The sequence below is a fragment of the Xylocopa sonorina genome, chromosome 1 (assembly GCF_050948175.1).
Source record: "Xylocopa sonorina isolate GNS202 chromosome 1, iyXylSono1_principal, whole genome shotgun sequence".
Classification (NCBI taxonomy): Eukaryota; Metazoa; Arthropoda; class Insecta; order Hymenoptera; family Apidae; genus Xylocopa; species Xylocopa sonorina.
This window is the reverse complement of record NC_135193.1, coordinates 10,471,637-10,488,255: the sequence shown is the minus strand read 5'-3', so window position 1 is coordinate 10,488,255 and position 16,619 is coordinate 10,471,637. Positions and strand designations below refer to the sequence as shown.

General features: G+C 48.2%; 1 protein-coding gene across 1 annotated transcript in view; it reads right to left on the bottom strand.

Moving 5' to 3' along the window:
• The window catches only part of Mdy (diacylglycerol O-acyltransferase), a 98,379-nt gene that overhangs the window by 39,954 nt on the left and 41,806 nt on the right, over positions 1-16,619 (bottom strand). Inside the window, exon 6 of the mRNA XM_076906872.1 lies at positions 1,964-2,119. Within this exon, the coding sequence (XP_076762987.1) occupies positions 1,964-2,119 (156 nt within the window). The remainder of the gene's footprint in view (positions 1-1,963; positions 2,120-16,619) is intronic.

Here is a 16,619-nt window from a genome sequence, read left to right as displayed (position 1 = left end):
AGGGCTCGATTAATTGGAGCCCACCGAGCGTCACGAGGCGCCGCCTTTCAAAAATGTTACGTTTCCGATGATTGGTTAAATCGAGGAGCGTTGAATAGAGTCGAACATCGGAAAGTTCCATCGGCGGAGCGTTGTTTCCATGCGGACAAGAAGTTCGCGCGATCGCTGTCGTTTTATCGTTTGAATACGTGACCGTCTATCAGAAACACCGAGCAAGGAATATTTGCAAACGTCCAAACGATCCCCTAGAACCTCGAAATACCACGATAAAAGAAACCTCGATATGAGCAACGATAACAGGGACATAAAGCAGCGCGATCAAACGGTCGAATCTGAAGGGACACGGGGCCGCGGAATTGAAGGCGAGTCATTCCTTAAGATTGATTTTTTCCAGCCGGCTGGTGGAACCCTCGAGGACTCTTTATAGCGACTCTAAGGAGCCGGAAGAGTTGTATAACAGATTTCCACTGCACGAAAGGGGGCCATAACGCGTCAAAGTGATACATGGGGTCCTTTTGCAGCGGTACGTTTCGATTCCGCGAACTGAGCGGAGACAGAGATAAAGGCGAAACGAAAAGGAGAACGCGGCGCAAGAGGGTGGAGAAGGGTTAATATTCCATGCGGTGAGTTTATTGGGGAAAGTTCGCTCGTATAATTTGACTTTGCCGGGCCTGAATAATCGATATACCGCCGCCTAGCCCGCCGATACCCGGAAACAGAGGCGAGACTGATCGAGGGTTTAAATTGGGTGGAAATTATTCGCCTCTTCCACTAGGAGTCTGTGTGCATGTGTGTGTGTGTGCACGCGCGCGCGCGGAAAACTGGCGCGTGCACACGCGTCGCGGGTAGCCACGACATTGTGTATGCACCTTCAGAAGGGAACAAATATCTCGGACACAGGAAACTGTATTATACGTCGGGCTCAAAAGGCCCATGCAGATGTGGTACGGGGTGAGTAATATAGACGTTCGCGAGTCTGCTGTGTCTATCAAGGGTGTTTGCAGTCTCTGCGCGGTCTGTTTATTAGTTAAACCTTATTTATTTCGAGAAAATGAGAAAGCAATTCGAAATGAAACGCGTCGTTTACGAACAAATAATTTCCGGAACGTTTCTTTCTACCCGAATACAAAATACGTAGAATCGAACAATAATTTTTCATCTGGCGGATAAAAAACGGAAATAATTCAGCTGCCATTCGGACACGTTTTCAAACACTTTCCCGAATATATCATTTAAACAACGTCCAATCCCGATCTAAATACCTATCGCTAGATAAATAAATTTATTACGCTCCGATGCCCATTGTGCCGAAGAAGAATCGATAGCGGGGAAGCACCGAGCACGATGGAAAAGCCCGGGGAGAAATATGAACATGTTACCCGTAAATAAATCATAGAGGGGGGGGGGGGTAGTAACAAAAATTCTTCGCGGGCACTTCTACTCTGTTGCCCGGCACGTTCTTTTAATTAATTGTGTTTACAATAGATACGAAGCAACGGGGTGGCCGCGGTGCGTGCACGGCCGTTGCACACGGGATCCGGCCAGCCGTCCAAAAAATCGTAACAAGCATTTTCGTGCGAGCCACGTCACAGAGGCGGTCGACCAAAAATCCCCGCGTACACACCGCGCGGGGGATGGTGCGCGCCGCGTACGTGCGGCGGTCGACGTTTTTCGGTTGGCATTCGCGTAAAATTAGAGGGTGTTACGGGAAAGCGCGGGACGATGTAAAGGGAATGCGTAATGGTTGTTATCGAAAATCCACGGGCGCGTGTTACACGCGTTACGGAATAACGTTTGTCGTTCCGCGGCGCGGCGATAAATCGACACCGGCGATAGAAACGAATCGGGGGGCCTCATTACGCCGCGTAGCGAGCTAACGTGAAACCGAACCGATACGAAAGTACGACAGGGGGATGGAAATGGGACGGTAATAGGAAACGTAACGGTGGATCGGTGTACTCACCTTGCAGATTGTTGCACGATAGGGACTGCCGTCGTATTCGGCCCTGGCTCGACGCGTTTCTTCGATTGCTCAGCCGACACCACATGTTCACTTGCACGTACGACCAGAGCTTCAGGAACAGTACAGCGTACAGCATGCATACGTACATCGCGCCGACTGGAACAACCAAAGGGAATTAATTATATGTATAACGCTGCAAACTACCGTGGCGGGTTGTCTTCGGGCTGCTTAAGCTGTCGGCTTAAGGAAACTGAAATTACAATTCGCGGTAATCTCGAGAAACCATTCCCTTGCGAATTGGTTCGCTCCACGAGATTCGATCCAAGGTGTATTTTGGAAGAATCGATATTCAGTTTAACGCGAGAACCTTCGATTCGCTCGCGTATCGCGATGCGACGCGTGTCTGGTAATACAAATGTAATAACGATTTCGGTATAATCGGGATACTAAAAAAAAAAGAGAAAAAAAAATGCGCGAAATTTGAAATCTACCCCCTATATACGTGCACGCACCATCGAAACGATTAATATCCCTTTGTCCAATTATAACGGTTACATTACATTACGGAGCGATCGCTGGCGATAATCTGCGTTCATCCCTAAGCAAACCGAACGGGACAATACCTTCCGGGTACACCGATTTTTAATCAAGAACGAGGAATAACGCCGGACTCGAAGCGAAATTTACTTTGTGAGAATTTCATTAAACAAATTCTGAAAAGTCCGCGGCGTTCGTTATCTCCGGGCGCGTACAACGTTCCTTCCAGATTAATGAAAAAGAACAAGATAGAAAGACAGACCGGGTCGGAGGGGACGGGAGCACGGGATGGGGGTGGAAAAAAAAAGGAAAAAGAAAAAAGGGATGGGCACGGGAAGGAAAAGGGAAGGGAAAAAAACGGCACGGCGTGTGCAGGCTGGCGCAGAACGTGCAAGTACATTTTAATCATCGCAATTTCACACGCCTCCGGGAACGTGACAGCGGATACGTCTGCGCGAATAAAGCATGCGCTTTTACATCGTAGCTGCGTGTCCGAATCTGGCAATTAAAGGGTTTATAAAACACGATATTAAGCATTCACGGCTGGCAGCTTCATCCACGGTGAATTTATCCTTGTTTTTACCACCCTCCTACGCTTTCCCTCCCGCTTTTTATGCGCATCAAGCGCCCCGTAGGTCGGTACGCGAACGAGTTCGCAATGATTAAAAGCTGTTGCCCACTTGACGGTGTACGTACGAACGCACGGGGTTCGAGTCCGCACGCGTCGACGGTCTTTTACGATGCAAATCTAACGTGTTCGTATCGGCGTGACATCGGTAATCACTGGATCGGCAACGTGCCGCGCCGTCCACCTTCCGCGAGTAGAGGTTATTCCGCGCTAAATGGGCCGCTTTTCTGCTCGATGCCTGTGATTTTGTTCCAATTTAAATAGGTCGCAACCCGTGCGAAAATAGGAGAGATTTATGCGCCACCCTGTTAAGCGCGCGACAGCCTTAATGGCTCAAAAATGATAGTCACAATTTTTCGCCCGTTACTCGAAACATCGGGACGCGAACACGTTTTATCATTTAAACACCGAACGGTCAATAGCTCCCCGTCCGACGTGGCCACGTTTAATTATAGGAAACGGTATTTGCATCACGATCTAAAGAATGTCCGTTATTATTATGCGGTGCCAGCAACGGCTGCTACAGCTAATGGCACAGAATTATAGACGATGACGAAGCCAGGCACGGCATGATCCTCATATTTTCCGATATTTCCATCGATCCTGGCCGCCTCCTTCAGCCAGGACTGTTCGTATCTAAATTAAATCGCGCTTGTTACCAACTAGTCTAGGTGTGCCGAGATTTTGCACGTTAATAGGACGCACTCTCTCAGGGTACTAAGAAACAACGTTCGTTTTCAATCTATTTTTCCTATTTTCCTGCTCGTCCGACTACCCCTTTCGAGGTAGATCTCTCGAAAGTAAAACGCAAAGTAACTAGGGATATCACGTGACATAATATTTTATAAAGTTAAAAAGACGGTCGCGAGACAAATGTGAAATTCGTTTACGTAAAATTTTCGCCCGTCCCACTAAGAGGGGTAACTGTTTTAATAAATATTTATTCGAATTAAGGTTTTATTTGCATGTAAATAACGCAGTCGAAAAACGCGGTGTGCTTCGTGTAGCTTAAATAGAACCACCAGCGAAAGGTCAGCGCGAAATGAATATTTAACTGGTAGATTTATAACTTTTGCCGGGAGCCAGACGGTGGTCGTTTCTTTAATTCGTTTACAATACGTATCGTAGCCGGCGATATTTTTTCCAATGACAGGTTCGACGACAGCCCCCGCTCACGTTACCAACTAGCCGGTCGTTGCATGAAATTTCATAACTTTTTCTTCCGTGCGACCAGAAACATTAATATACCACGTATTTCCTATAAAATTGAAGAATCGCTAAATTTATCGATACCTCGTACAGAGGATGGTATCCTGTCCCCGTAGCGAGCTCGAAGAGAAACCGTACACGCGTTTTGTTCAACTGAAGCAGATACTAACAAGTATACGCTTTCATATTTTTCGTTCCTCGGCTCCCGTTTTTCTCGTCCTCTGGCGCAGGAAATATCTTCTATGCGACGACGGCGTCTGAAAGCGGCTAAGGTGCTAATTAGACGGATTCTCGGATTCCTACGTGGAAAGGACGCGCATGCATGTCCTCGGTACGACGGAACAGACTGGTGACTTGACAAGAAAATGATCCCCGGCAGGCTCTGTTAATGACATCGAACAGGTCGGCCCCGTGAGCGCATTACGCGAGGCAACCTCGATTCTTCCCATCGAGCGGAGTAATCTGCTCGATAACTGTCGTAAAAGAACTAAACTTCGCGGGTAGATTCGACGTTTAGCTGAATCGTGATTTTAGCGAGAACGGTCGTTCGTTCGTTCGGGTTCATTAAAAAGCCATCAGAGAGGGGTATAAATATTAATTTCCCGGGCTGGGCTATCATTGTCACGCCTCTGGCAGATCAATCTTGTTCGCTCGGGATAGCACGGGATTAAGCGGGAGAGAAGTTATGCAGTCGGTACGTTAAATGCAGATTTACGATCCGCGTTTCTGGTAATTCGAACGGGGTACGATCGGGCGCGAAGTGCCGCGGCCGGTGTGGAAATTCCGAAAGTAACTGGAAAAGAACACGCGTCAGGGGGTTGCGTGGCCGTTATCGGAACAGGGAGGAAGTACATCTGCGTCCCTGTTTGTCGCTTATACCCGCTTCTAGATTATTGCTCGCACGAGAGCTCTACCGAGTAACCCCGGGGCTTAATGTATGTACGCGGTATACCTGTACGAGGCAAGATAATTGCCAAATGCCGTGACGGCCGCGTACACGCTCTCGCTATACAGTTTGACACCGTGCACGTTCGAACGAATCTATCTTGCTATGGGGCGAGCTGCGTCACCTCCGACACGTTATGCGTGTGCACGCCCTCTTATGCGATTTTGACACGATCGAGAGAATTACCGATGCTCGACGTCGAGCTAAACGCGCCGCGATAGGGACCCAATAACGTCGATGGGAACCTGAATAGAGGCGTGAAAAAGTCGCAAAAAATCTTGCCAGGCGCGGCAAACAAATTTCTCTTATCATAAACGTTGACCTCCTTCTTTTCTACGTCGGACGATCGCTCCGCTTTTTCTTCGAAAATTATTTAACCTCGCTCATTTTTCAACAGCCGACCAACGCCGTAATGTCTTAATCGTTTCCCAGCCCCCGAGGAAAACACGGCTGACGAGATTTAAGATACACGGTAGGTGCATTCGGGTTACACATCGATTGAAATCACCGTTGCTGCGCAGACGAGACCAGACGGTACCAAGCCGCGGACACACGCCTGTACGTTTTTCGTGTCCCGTCGCAATATACGAGCGTGCGGCAATTAAGTCGTGACAATTTGTCGGTGTGCTGAACCGTAAGGCCAACTGTCACGGAAGATTAATACGCCGCGATACGAAGCTCTGTAGATTTTTCAACGATGGAATTATGCGACGGTAGACTTTTTCAGTGACGGTATCGCTATATTACGAAGCGCAACCGGATAATCTAAATCGTTCACGCGACGGAAACGGGAATCTTTCTATTACTCTATATTTCCCTCCCAGCTTCCTGCGTGAACTATTGACAGTCGAACAATGGACAGTTATAAAGCCCCCTTCTCTCCAACAATGAAGACAGTAGAACGAGTAAGACTATTTATATGCAAACACGGTCCTTTCACGAGCTCGAATACGTATCGATGATTTTATTACTCCGCTCTCGATTCAGCTGTCCAACGGCGAGATAAACCCGCGAAGATATATCGTTCGATGGCAAACAATTTTCCAAAATTTTTCAAGACACCGTCATATTTCATCCCCAACAATGACCGACCAAATGTAGAAGAGAGGAATAAAAAATAAACGAATCCCTCTCTCTCTCTCTCTCTCTCTCTCTCTCTCTCTCTCTCTCTCATCCTACCTAGCCATCTTTCTCTTTCCCCGTGTCCCCGTGTTAACGTATAGAATTATTCTACTGATTTCGCTGCAACGAACGTGGTATAGCGTTCAACGATGAAACGACCGAGCATTGTGCAGCCTGGGTGCAACAATGGCGGGAAGTTCCACCGCTGAAAATAGTTTCTCCATTTTCTTCGGCCGTTCGCCGAGCTGAGGAATTGCCAGTTTTCACCTCGGACCCCATTGTCGCCCCGGTACACTTCGAGATCCGCAACTCCCGATCTTCGCCATCCCATTTCAAACCCTTCTCCCTCTCTTCTCGATTTCAACCACCAACACCACCCCGCTGGTCCAACCTCTCACCTTATCCAGGACTCGTACCACGACGATCCATGCCGCGATCCCTCCTCCCTCATTCGACGACCGATAGCGTCATTCTAACCTATCCTTCCCGCCTCGTTCTATCCCTCTTCCTCCCGATCTCACCTGATACCAGAAAAAGCGGGCTGATGCATTTTGATCAAGATCCATTTCCGTCTGCCGCCTCGAACGGAAGAGACTCCGTGGCTCTTTCACCATCGCCCAGGAAACGTGTCATCGAGAACCTCCTCTCTTTGAGGCACGATCGTGTCCTGGGTCGACTTAGTTTCTTCATCTTTTATAGATTCGGTGCTACCCCTTCCATTCAACGGTACGCCCGCGGAAATGGTGTTTCCTTCTACGGAATAAACGCTCCGACAGCTCCATCGTGGCTGCATCGATGCTTCGTGCGAATGTTACGCGTCAACAGGTTACGATATTAAGTAGAAAGTTGTAAAACTTCTTCTTTGGTCATTCTTAAACGCGATGCTTTTATCGGATTAATTCGCGAAAGAGAGCAGGAACGTAGGAAACGAACTTCGAGTGGTCTGGAAATTTCAAACTCGCTCGATTTTATCGAGCAACGTTAGAAACGAAGTCGAACGTAAGAGAAATTAGCAGAGAGCGCTAATATTAGCGCCATACCCTGTCGCGCGCCAGTAGTATCGGTTCGTAACTACTCAGACCGCACGACCGCCTGGCAAGAGAGGCAGCATTTCAATATTTCCATAGATACAACCATTCGGTACGTCACCCACGCGAATCCATTCCCAGATAAAAACCGAACGAAATTGCCCCGATATTTTTGTAATTGTTCCGTACTCTTCCTCTCTCTCTCTCTCTCTCTCTCCCTCTCTCTGTAATCTAGACACGTGGATTTACGCGGGTATCATTTTTATTTTATTTTTTATCCCCGCGAAATTCCAGAACTCATGCATATTAAATTGATACATCGCAGCGAACAGTCTGGGAACAATTAATTAAAATACAAATTTCAGGCTCAATTTCGTATCATAAATATTTGATCGCGTAAAATTTACGACCGATCCGACGCCTGTATCCCGGGGTTGTTTAACAAATTGCCATGCGCGCGAACGCGAAAAGATACCGGACCCACCGCCGATACTAATGAATCCGGCATTTTTAGCGCACCGCGACGATAACGTCCGGCTCTCTCGCTCTCTCTCCCTCTCTCTCTCGTTAACGATTAATGGTTTCATCGGAAACGTTAGGAACGCGGCTACGAATTCGCGGAACAACGGTTGCGGCTACGTCGAACACGGACTGGCAATCTTGTTTCTCCTCGCGTGCACCGCTGCGTTTGACGTGACAACGAGCAGCGTACAGGCAGCAGACGCACCGTAGACATGTTAGCTTGTGAATCGAAAGCACGTAGGATAAAATAATCAAATAACAGTGGGAAACGGGCGAGGAGGAAAGGAGAAGGGGAGAGAGAGAAACGTCGGAAAAAAGAATGGGAACGAGACGGTGAGGAATATTTCCGATTCTCGATCGTAATCAGAAACGGTGACTACGGTTTCCAATTCCACGTATTCCGCCCTACTGCTATCCCACTAGAATTCATGAGTATGACGACGCTTGTCGTTATCGTCGTTAAAATTTCCAGGATGTGTATCCACTGAATTTCGATCAGCTACGATCGGCTCGGTTTGCTTTGGCAACTCTATCCATAATTGAATGATATCGCTCGAAAGAAGGGGATTAAAAAAGTTAAAAAATGAAAAACAGTGGGCCAACATTAATCCCCTTTCTATTCAATCTCAATTTTTCTCATTGCTTTATATTTCCATTCGTTGTCTATATTTCGTCCACTTTTTTTGGCCATTTTCTAGATAACAATGACACTGATAATAATAATAATAACACATCAAAAAAAAACCGACTGGCAAAAGATATAAAACAGCCCAGGTAGGAAGAGCTACCGCGAATTTGTTTTTCCCATCGCTTGCGTACTCCATCCATCGAGTACGGAACATATCCCCTCAACGCGTTTCACGGGGAAATTTTTATTCAAGCGTGCATACGTAACTGAATCGAATACACCCTAAAAATTACGATTCCATAAAAATCTGTAATATTCAGGGCGAAAATGTCAAAGGTGTTTCACGGTTGAAAGACGCTCGACACAGCGCTACTGCGAATATGCACGCTAGAGAGAACCAAGCGTGTTTGTTTCTTTTTATTTTGTTCCTGGAACAAAGAGCAACAACTGCGACATATTTTTTTTCCTTTTTTTTTGTTGCTCGTTACGCGCCACCGTTACTCTTTCCATTAGAGTGTCGAGTGGGATTCGCTGTCACGATTTTTTAGCCCACCAACGGTTGACTGATTGAACGTCTAGCGATTAAACGTTCTAACAGAGCTCGTACTAGTATTTCTCTCTCTCTCCCTTCCTCTCTTCTAATTAACAACAGAATTCGTTACAACGTCGCAGTTTACCGCTACGGTATATCGAATAAAATGTGTAAACCATTCAGGTTTCGATTAACCGTTTCAAGGGATAATTACACGGCGGAACGACAGCGCATTTCGTACAATTATATGGTGACGTGAGCGACTCGTGTCGATATCATCGCTCGAAAGTGGAATAGACTGAGATCAGTGCGACAATAGCGGGTCCAGTTATACCGATTTCGTGATATCGACGCCCTGAATCGCCAATATCGGGTTTCCTCCAACGAAACCGTTGCTCGTATCGTAACAAGGAAACTCGCGAAACGCCCACGCCATTAATTTTAAGAGATCGTTGCTCGAGGCATCAATGCACACTGATTGGAACAATTAACAGATCACATCTCTGAATTCAGTGCGATTGTGTTTCTATCGATGGATGTTACCGGCTATTAAACGAAGCTTACGACGTGGAACGTGATCCCTGCTGTCTTTGAGGATCGATATTTTCAAGTTTAGCGTGCCATTAACAATCGGAGTATTTAGTGCGCCAAACATTTCATCAAATATATATATAATAGAATCACTTAAGCGGAAGACTAAATTCTTCAAGTCGATCTTTATATATAACGCTTTTCATGGGACCCAATTTTAAATGGAATAAAATATCCGCTAACCGTCTTTTGTTTTCCAATTAAACGAGACCATTTAAGTCGGTTGGAAAAATAGCCTAACAATTTCAATCTTCGTCAGAGTTGAAATTCCCAAATAGAAAGGACACTGAACGTTAAAAATAAAAATCTCAGAGGATACCATTTTAGAAAGCGAGATGTAAAGTTGAAAATATTCTAATTACTTTGCTTCTCAAAGTTACGGATCTCGCGATCGATCGTCCTACGGTAATACGGCTAGGACGCGTAATTCCCTACTTATGTCCCGACGATTCCTTCGCTCGTTTCTTCGATCACCACAGGCTTGCTCAGGCTTGTTCCCGCCTTCGCCTAGTACATTTCTGATCCTGGCACGGTGACCAGTTGGCTCAGACTTGTAATCACCTCGCGAAGTTACCGTGCGTGAAGCCGGATCTTGGCAAGTTGCGTGCATTCGTTTCACGTACGACCCTATGCAGATCCGCGTGGTTGCCTGTGTATGTTTGTTTTCGCACGCGTGCCGCGTACGTGTGCGTTCGTAGCGCGATACAGTTGAAAGAACGCTCTTTTTTTTCCCCCGAGCGAGTCAATAGACGAGCAGAAGCCATGTACACGGAGAATTTTCCTCTCACGAATAGGCCGCGTGCCCAAAACTCCTGCAGAGTGTTTCTATCTTGATATTCTTTTCTTTTTGTTTCTTCCACCCTTACTGTCTATTAAAAGTTTTCGATTAACGCTGGTATCGAGATACGCATCGTGCTTCTTAATATCCGCGGCATTGATCTAGCATCTATAAGAAAGTTGTCGGAAAATTTGATACGCGAGCAAAAGCACGGAGAAGCCGGAACTTTTGATCGGCAGTGTATATTGGCTGCAATAACAGGCGCGTAAAATTCAGCACGTTTTCCCCGCCATACCGCGAGGATACTTCTTTTCAATGGTTGTTCTTCCAACACTGGTAATCATTTCTTCCACTCCCTTTAAATGGGTTTCCAACTTTCCTTCGGAATTTTCGTATCCGATACTTGCGCTACGCCCTCCTCCGCCGCTTCCACTGGCGCTTGTTCCAGCCCGTTTAAAGAACATGCTCACGAACGACGCGGCGTTCCGTTCCCCGAAGTCGACCGAGTGGATTCGAATTAAATTTCAAGTATCCTTTCCCGCGATTTCCCGGCCGGTGTCTCGCCGGATCTTGGCTCGAACGAACCGCGCGCGGTTCCCGGACGCGAGGTTCGATCGTCGTCGAATCCACCGCCCGAGGGGTTATCGATTTCGTCTTAAATTTCATGCCGTGACTCTGCGACGAGCTAAAACATCTTAGCGGTGTTGTCGCAACGAAGCCGATTTCCAGGCCAACGAAAAGGTACGGATCCCCGCCAGTTTATTTTCAAACGGGAGAGCCGCAGAACCTCCTCCAGTTTCGATGAATCTTTCAGTCGTGCCCCGAGCAACGGGCGACGCGGTTGAAAATGCATCGGGTTAAATCGCCATGGAAAGACGACGATCAAAGCGGGACGTGCATTCGCCGTGGCCTTAAACGTGACCACATTAACGTGTGGCTCGAGCTTTGTACATCCTCCAAAGGTTTAACCCCGATCCTGTCCTCCGCCAGCGTAGGCGGCTGCTCCGTCGAAAGAGAAACAGCCAGAACGCGACGTTTCCCGGCTAGCCGGGTCCCTTTGGAAATTCAGGATATCCCCCCGTGAGACACTTGCGCTGTCATCTCTATGCGACCGGTCCGAACGTTTGCGGAAAGAAGGCCTCTCTCTCTCCCGTCGCGCGCTCGCCTCCCGAGACACTCCGCTTGCTTGCACTCTACGCTATCCGTTCTCCAGTCGAAAATTGAAACGGGAAAGGGATCTCTCGAATAATGTCGAAAGACGTGGACGGTGGTACGTTCGTTGAATAAATGAACAAGTTAGTTACGTCGGTGTCTTCGGGGCAGGGCAATTCTTGAAATTTTTCGGTGTACAGAAGCGTGCCGGGGCTGTGGCGCGACGGTTCGTAACAACGGGGGTGGTCGAAGAGACTGGGCTTCGGTTTCAGAATTTCTACCGCGTCTTTAAACCGTATTCAGAGTCCGGTACCGTTAACTCGTCGAATGTTTCGACGGTATCAAAGTGTCGCAGCCAGCGAATACTTGCGGGGGGAAACGTCCGGGACGGAGCGTCAAAGTTAGCGATGACGCGCGAAACGTCACCGGACGAGGGGGGCGGACACGACGACGTTAATATTTTAGTGGAAAAGGCTCGTTTGCCCCATGGCGTTACAAAGCTATCCTCTCCGCGTATCGTTGTTATATCGTCTCAAGTATATTCTCGGCAGGTAGAGGCGGCGAGGGCAGGCCATCATCCCTAGGCAGCCAACACCAGCGGCCTCCTCTCTCTGGCCTCTATCCACAAAGGCTGGCATCCGGTATCAAGTCAGCCCCTTCCGTCGCGGTAACTCGCGACATCCCCCAGCGATTCTGCTCAGCACCGTGACTTCGTTCGCATTACTCGCGCGGAAACCAATTTACCATCCTAATTTCGCGCGGATTATCCGGTGTAAACGGCGCACACCAACGGTCGCCCTTTGTGCATTCGGCTGCCTACGAGCTAGTTAGCCTAACGCCGCCCTGGCTAGACTCCAGTCGTTTTACCTCCGAGCGTGCAACCCCCTACACCTCGACCAACCCACCCCCCCCCTGCCACCCTCTACAGGTTCCGACCAGGCTATGCATGGAATTCTTGCACACGAGGATCGCCATTAAGCGCGGCGCGAACGCGAATCGAGCACGCACACGACCGCCTACGAGTCTCGTTCTCCGCTCGATGCTCGACCATCCGCGTCTTCTTTCGCCCGGCGAAGCCCCGGCGAGTTTCACGCTACGTCGACTCTCGTGCTCGTTTCAAGTCAACGAAATTGGCTGCGTATTCCTCTTATAAGGTTGACGGTTGAGAAGCGTGAGGGTTGAATTCATCGTCGTGCCTCGTTCGTGCTCTCCTTTCTTCTCTCTCTCTCTCTCTCTCTCTCTCTCTCTCTCTCTCTCTCTCTCTCTCTCTCTCGTTCCGTCTACTCCTCTGACTGTTTAAGTCAGTCCGTGCTCGTTCCATCTCCGACTCGTTTTCTTTTCCCATCCCTCGTTCGACTCTTCTTCTATTTTTCCGATCTCATCGACCACTTCGTATTCCCGGTGTTCTTTGGAATTACAAATTATGCAGCGAGTCGTACGACTGCCGCGGAATGAGTTCCTCAGGAATTACAAATCACACGTCCAGACACCGGCCTCTCGGTCTACAAGAGACTCCGTTCGAGGAACAGGGCGCGAGAGAGGCGGTGGGCGGATGGATGGGGGAGGACGGCGAGCCACTGTTGGTTTAGGCAGGAACGAATAGGGTAGGTTGGAACAAAGGAAGCGCCGGATCAGATTTAGGATCTCGCCTGGGTCTTGCGCTAGAACGGGGCGAGCCGTGCAGGCTTAGTGCATCGTGGAATGTAAGGGGCAATCAGTGTGTTTGTACATCCAGGCGGAGGGCCAGGGAAGATGAAGAGGTTCGTCTGTAAATACCGGCGAAGAAATGGAACATCGTGTAATTTTCCAAAAATATCCACCAGGCCCTTCTTCTCGTTAACGAACTGATGAATCTCGCAACTCCTTCGTTAATTCTAATCAGGGGGTGCTGAGATGTTCGTGGGTTCGCCGCCGACGCAAGGGTGGATCATTTTTCGTCCAAACAGAAAAAGGTACCACGTCTAATCTTCACCATCCACGCGTGCACATTTTTTTGGCGTCGAAATATCGAAACTCACGCAACTTCGATATTTATTATTCCACGACAAATTCGTTTCAACCTTCGTCCACCGTAAAAAGAACCGAATTTAAATAATTCTGGTTCTCGTAACTAGACGCGCCCACGCGTTTCGAATCATTTAAAGTTCTCTCATCCAGGTAATGCAGCTCGCGAGTCTGTACCCGGATACCGCTAAAACGTTTATAGGCTTACGTCGAGTTGGAGGCATTAGGCGAAACGGAAATTACGTTCGAACGTAGCCGGATATGTGGCCAGGTGGGCGCCTTTCCGCGAATTTTGAATAACAAATCGCGGAGCCGTCGACTAATTCGTGCACCCCGTTCGCCTCTTCATCTTCCACTCTCTCTCACTCTATATGTATATATATAGAAAGAGATGAAGGGGAGAAGCAGCCGGAATAACTACTTCGTTATCATGCCGTAATCCACTAGGATCTAGTTGAGCAAACGAGAACATCTATCGTGAATGGGGGAAGCGTTTAGGTCCCGCCGTTTTCCCGGAATCTGTGTCACAGTTACCAGAGGGACCGCGGTATGAGGTAAAGCGATTCAGGACCGGAAGCTCCCGGAACCTCAAAGATTATAAGATTCATTTAAACTTCATCGCTTCGCCCTTCGTCCACCAACTTCACGGTGTCAACCGTTTTTAATTTCTATTCATCCTCGAACCAACGGAACGTCCCTGTTATCCTCGGCGCCGGACTTAGGCTTAGAAGCGTGGACGAAATCTGTTTCGCGCGGAAAGAACTTTAAATTAGTTTAGTTTTTTATCTCTGCGAACCCTGCACTAAAAACCTTACAAACGTATATTACAAACTGGGAAATATAAAATATAGAAAAAGAGGAAATAAAATGTTTTCAAGTACGTTTATCTTTGTCCTCGAAAACGTACGTACTTATGTGCCTGCTTACGTTATCCAAGAACGCACGATGCATTCCGCGCTTACAAGACACGAAAACTATAACGACATCGTACGCCAACGCACAGGGACCGTCAAAGTCAAAGGAAAAAAGAGGACGCCGTATTCGTAACGCGGTAGTGAAATACGTCGCCTGGTCGTTTCCTTTCAGCGTTCTCGTCTTTAATGCTAACATGTCGTACGCGGAATAGGACGATTAAATATCCCAGGCGGATGGCACGATAGCGACAGGTCGATTCGAAGGAATAAAAAACCGATTCGCCTGTTTGTTTCGAGCTCCGTCGCGTTATTACAGTTCCATCTGGTGACGCGTGCGTACGGATTTTACGGCCGAGGGGGACGCGAGAGGGTAGCCGCTCGCCGCTCGTTACAACTTTATGCCGAGGCCGCCGCGGCATATCGAAACGGGGGTGCGTGCAAAGTGCACGCTTCAAGCCGGATTTATGGGTCGACGGTGAAATCGAAAGGGCGGAGGCGCGCGAGAATTATTAGAACGTGGCTGGGCCGCGCACCGTGCGGCTCACACATGCGTGAAATTTCCGTATGTGCTCGTTCCCTGCTGGTGACAGGGTGAAGTGCGAGCAAGAATTCGCGAATTATGCGATTCTGAGTGCCGCCGAGAGCGACACAGTTCATCATTCAACCGGCGTATCGAATAGTCGTGACGAGTTCGAGACGGAACGGTGTTTCAAACAGGTCCTGATGGAACCAGGTGATGGTAACTGGATCAAGTCAGACACGAAGGGAAATGGTATTTCTTGGAAATTGCTACCATTGGTATGTATTATCGTTCCCATGGAAATGAGGGAACCTCCTGCTGCCTCTTACGCGTTTCTACTGAATTTAAATATTTTCTTCCCTTTTCTTTTCTTAACGAGAACTATGTATAGAAATTTGTACCGCGCTGTAATTTCGTAAACGCGAGATTACAAATACATATTTATCTTTCGATACGTTCGAGCATTTGTCGCATATTCCCCAACAAATCACCGCAATTAAATCGGCCGGGCAGAGTCGCATTAAAAACTCACAGTGATAATGCGATTATACCCATTTATACATACAGGCGCGAAAGTCGTTCCTGTAGCAATGGTAAAATGTTCGACAACGCTCGCGTGTCTCGTTCGATAAACATCCTCTTCGCCGTCCTAATTAATCCCGATGAAATCGTTATTCATTACGAAGCACCCGTGCGCTCTCGCGCGATCGTTTTATCGTTTCGATCCCAACACCGTTCTTCCATCCGATCATTGCTTTTTTCACCTTCCCTGTTTCCTGTTCGTCTCTCCGTTTCGTATTTCTCTCTCTCTCTCTCTCTCTCTCTCTCTCTCTCTCTCTCTCTCCCCCTCTGTATATTTTTTTTTCGTTTTTCGTCGTTCAACAAGGAATCACGAAAATTCCGGGACGGAGTGTCGGCCGTCACGGGTTACGCGTGCACGTCCAATCACGCTGCGAAGACGAGGATACTTGTCCTGCGACAATATGATACCGAGTGCCACTTAACAGTGCGAGTAAACACTCGACGCCTTTTATTGCATTTGCGGGCGGCAGTTACGCGAACGCCGCGGGAGGAACGAAGACGAGTGATCGGGGGAAAATGGGATAAAGAGGAAGTCAAAAGCGAACAGAGGGAGACAGGCGTAGGTCGATATGTCACGTTTCTACCGGGTGTCGCGCACCGTAACAGCAAAGAGGGGGATGCCACGATACACAGTATCGCGCGAGCGTGTTCGATCGCGTACGAAAAAAAGAGCGTTTCGAGAGAGGCGGATAAAAACGTTGTTCGAGAAATCGTTACATCGCAAGGCAAGGATCATCGATTTAAGCGTAGCTTTCAAAGGAACGCTCGATCGTCACCGTGAATTCGGCAACATCGAGGCTTTTGTCCACTACTGTACGAGATTACCAAAGTAGAATGGAATTCGACGTCGACCGCTCGTCGATATTTCGCTCGTGGCCCCCGTAATTACGACCGTTCGCCCGTTGTGTTTCATCTCTCCGACGAAATCCAGCAATTCTGGTCGAGCGTCTCGCGCGCCTTTTA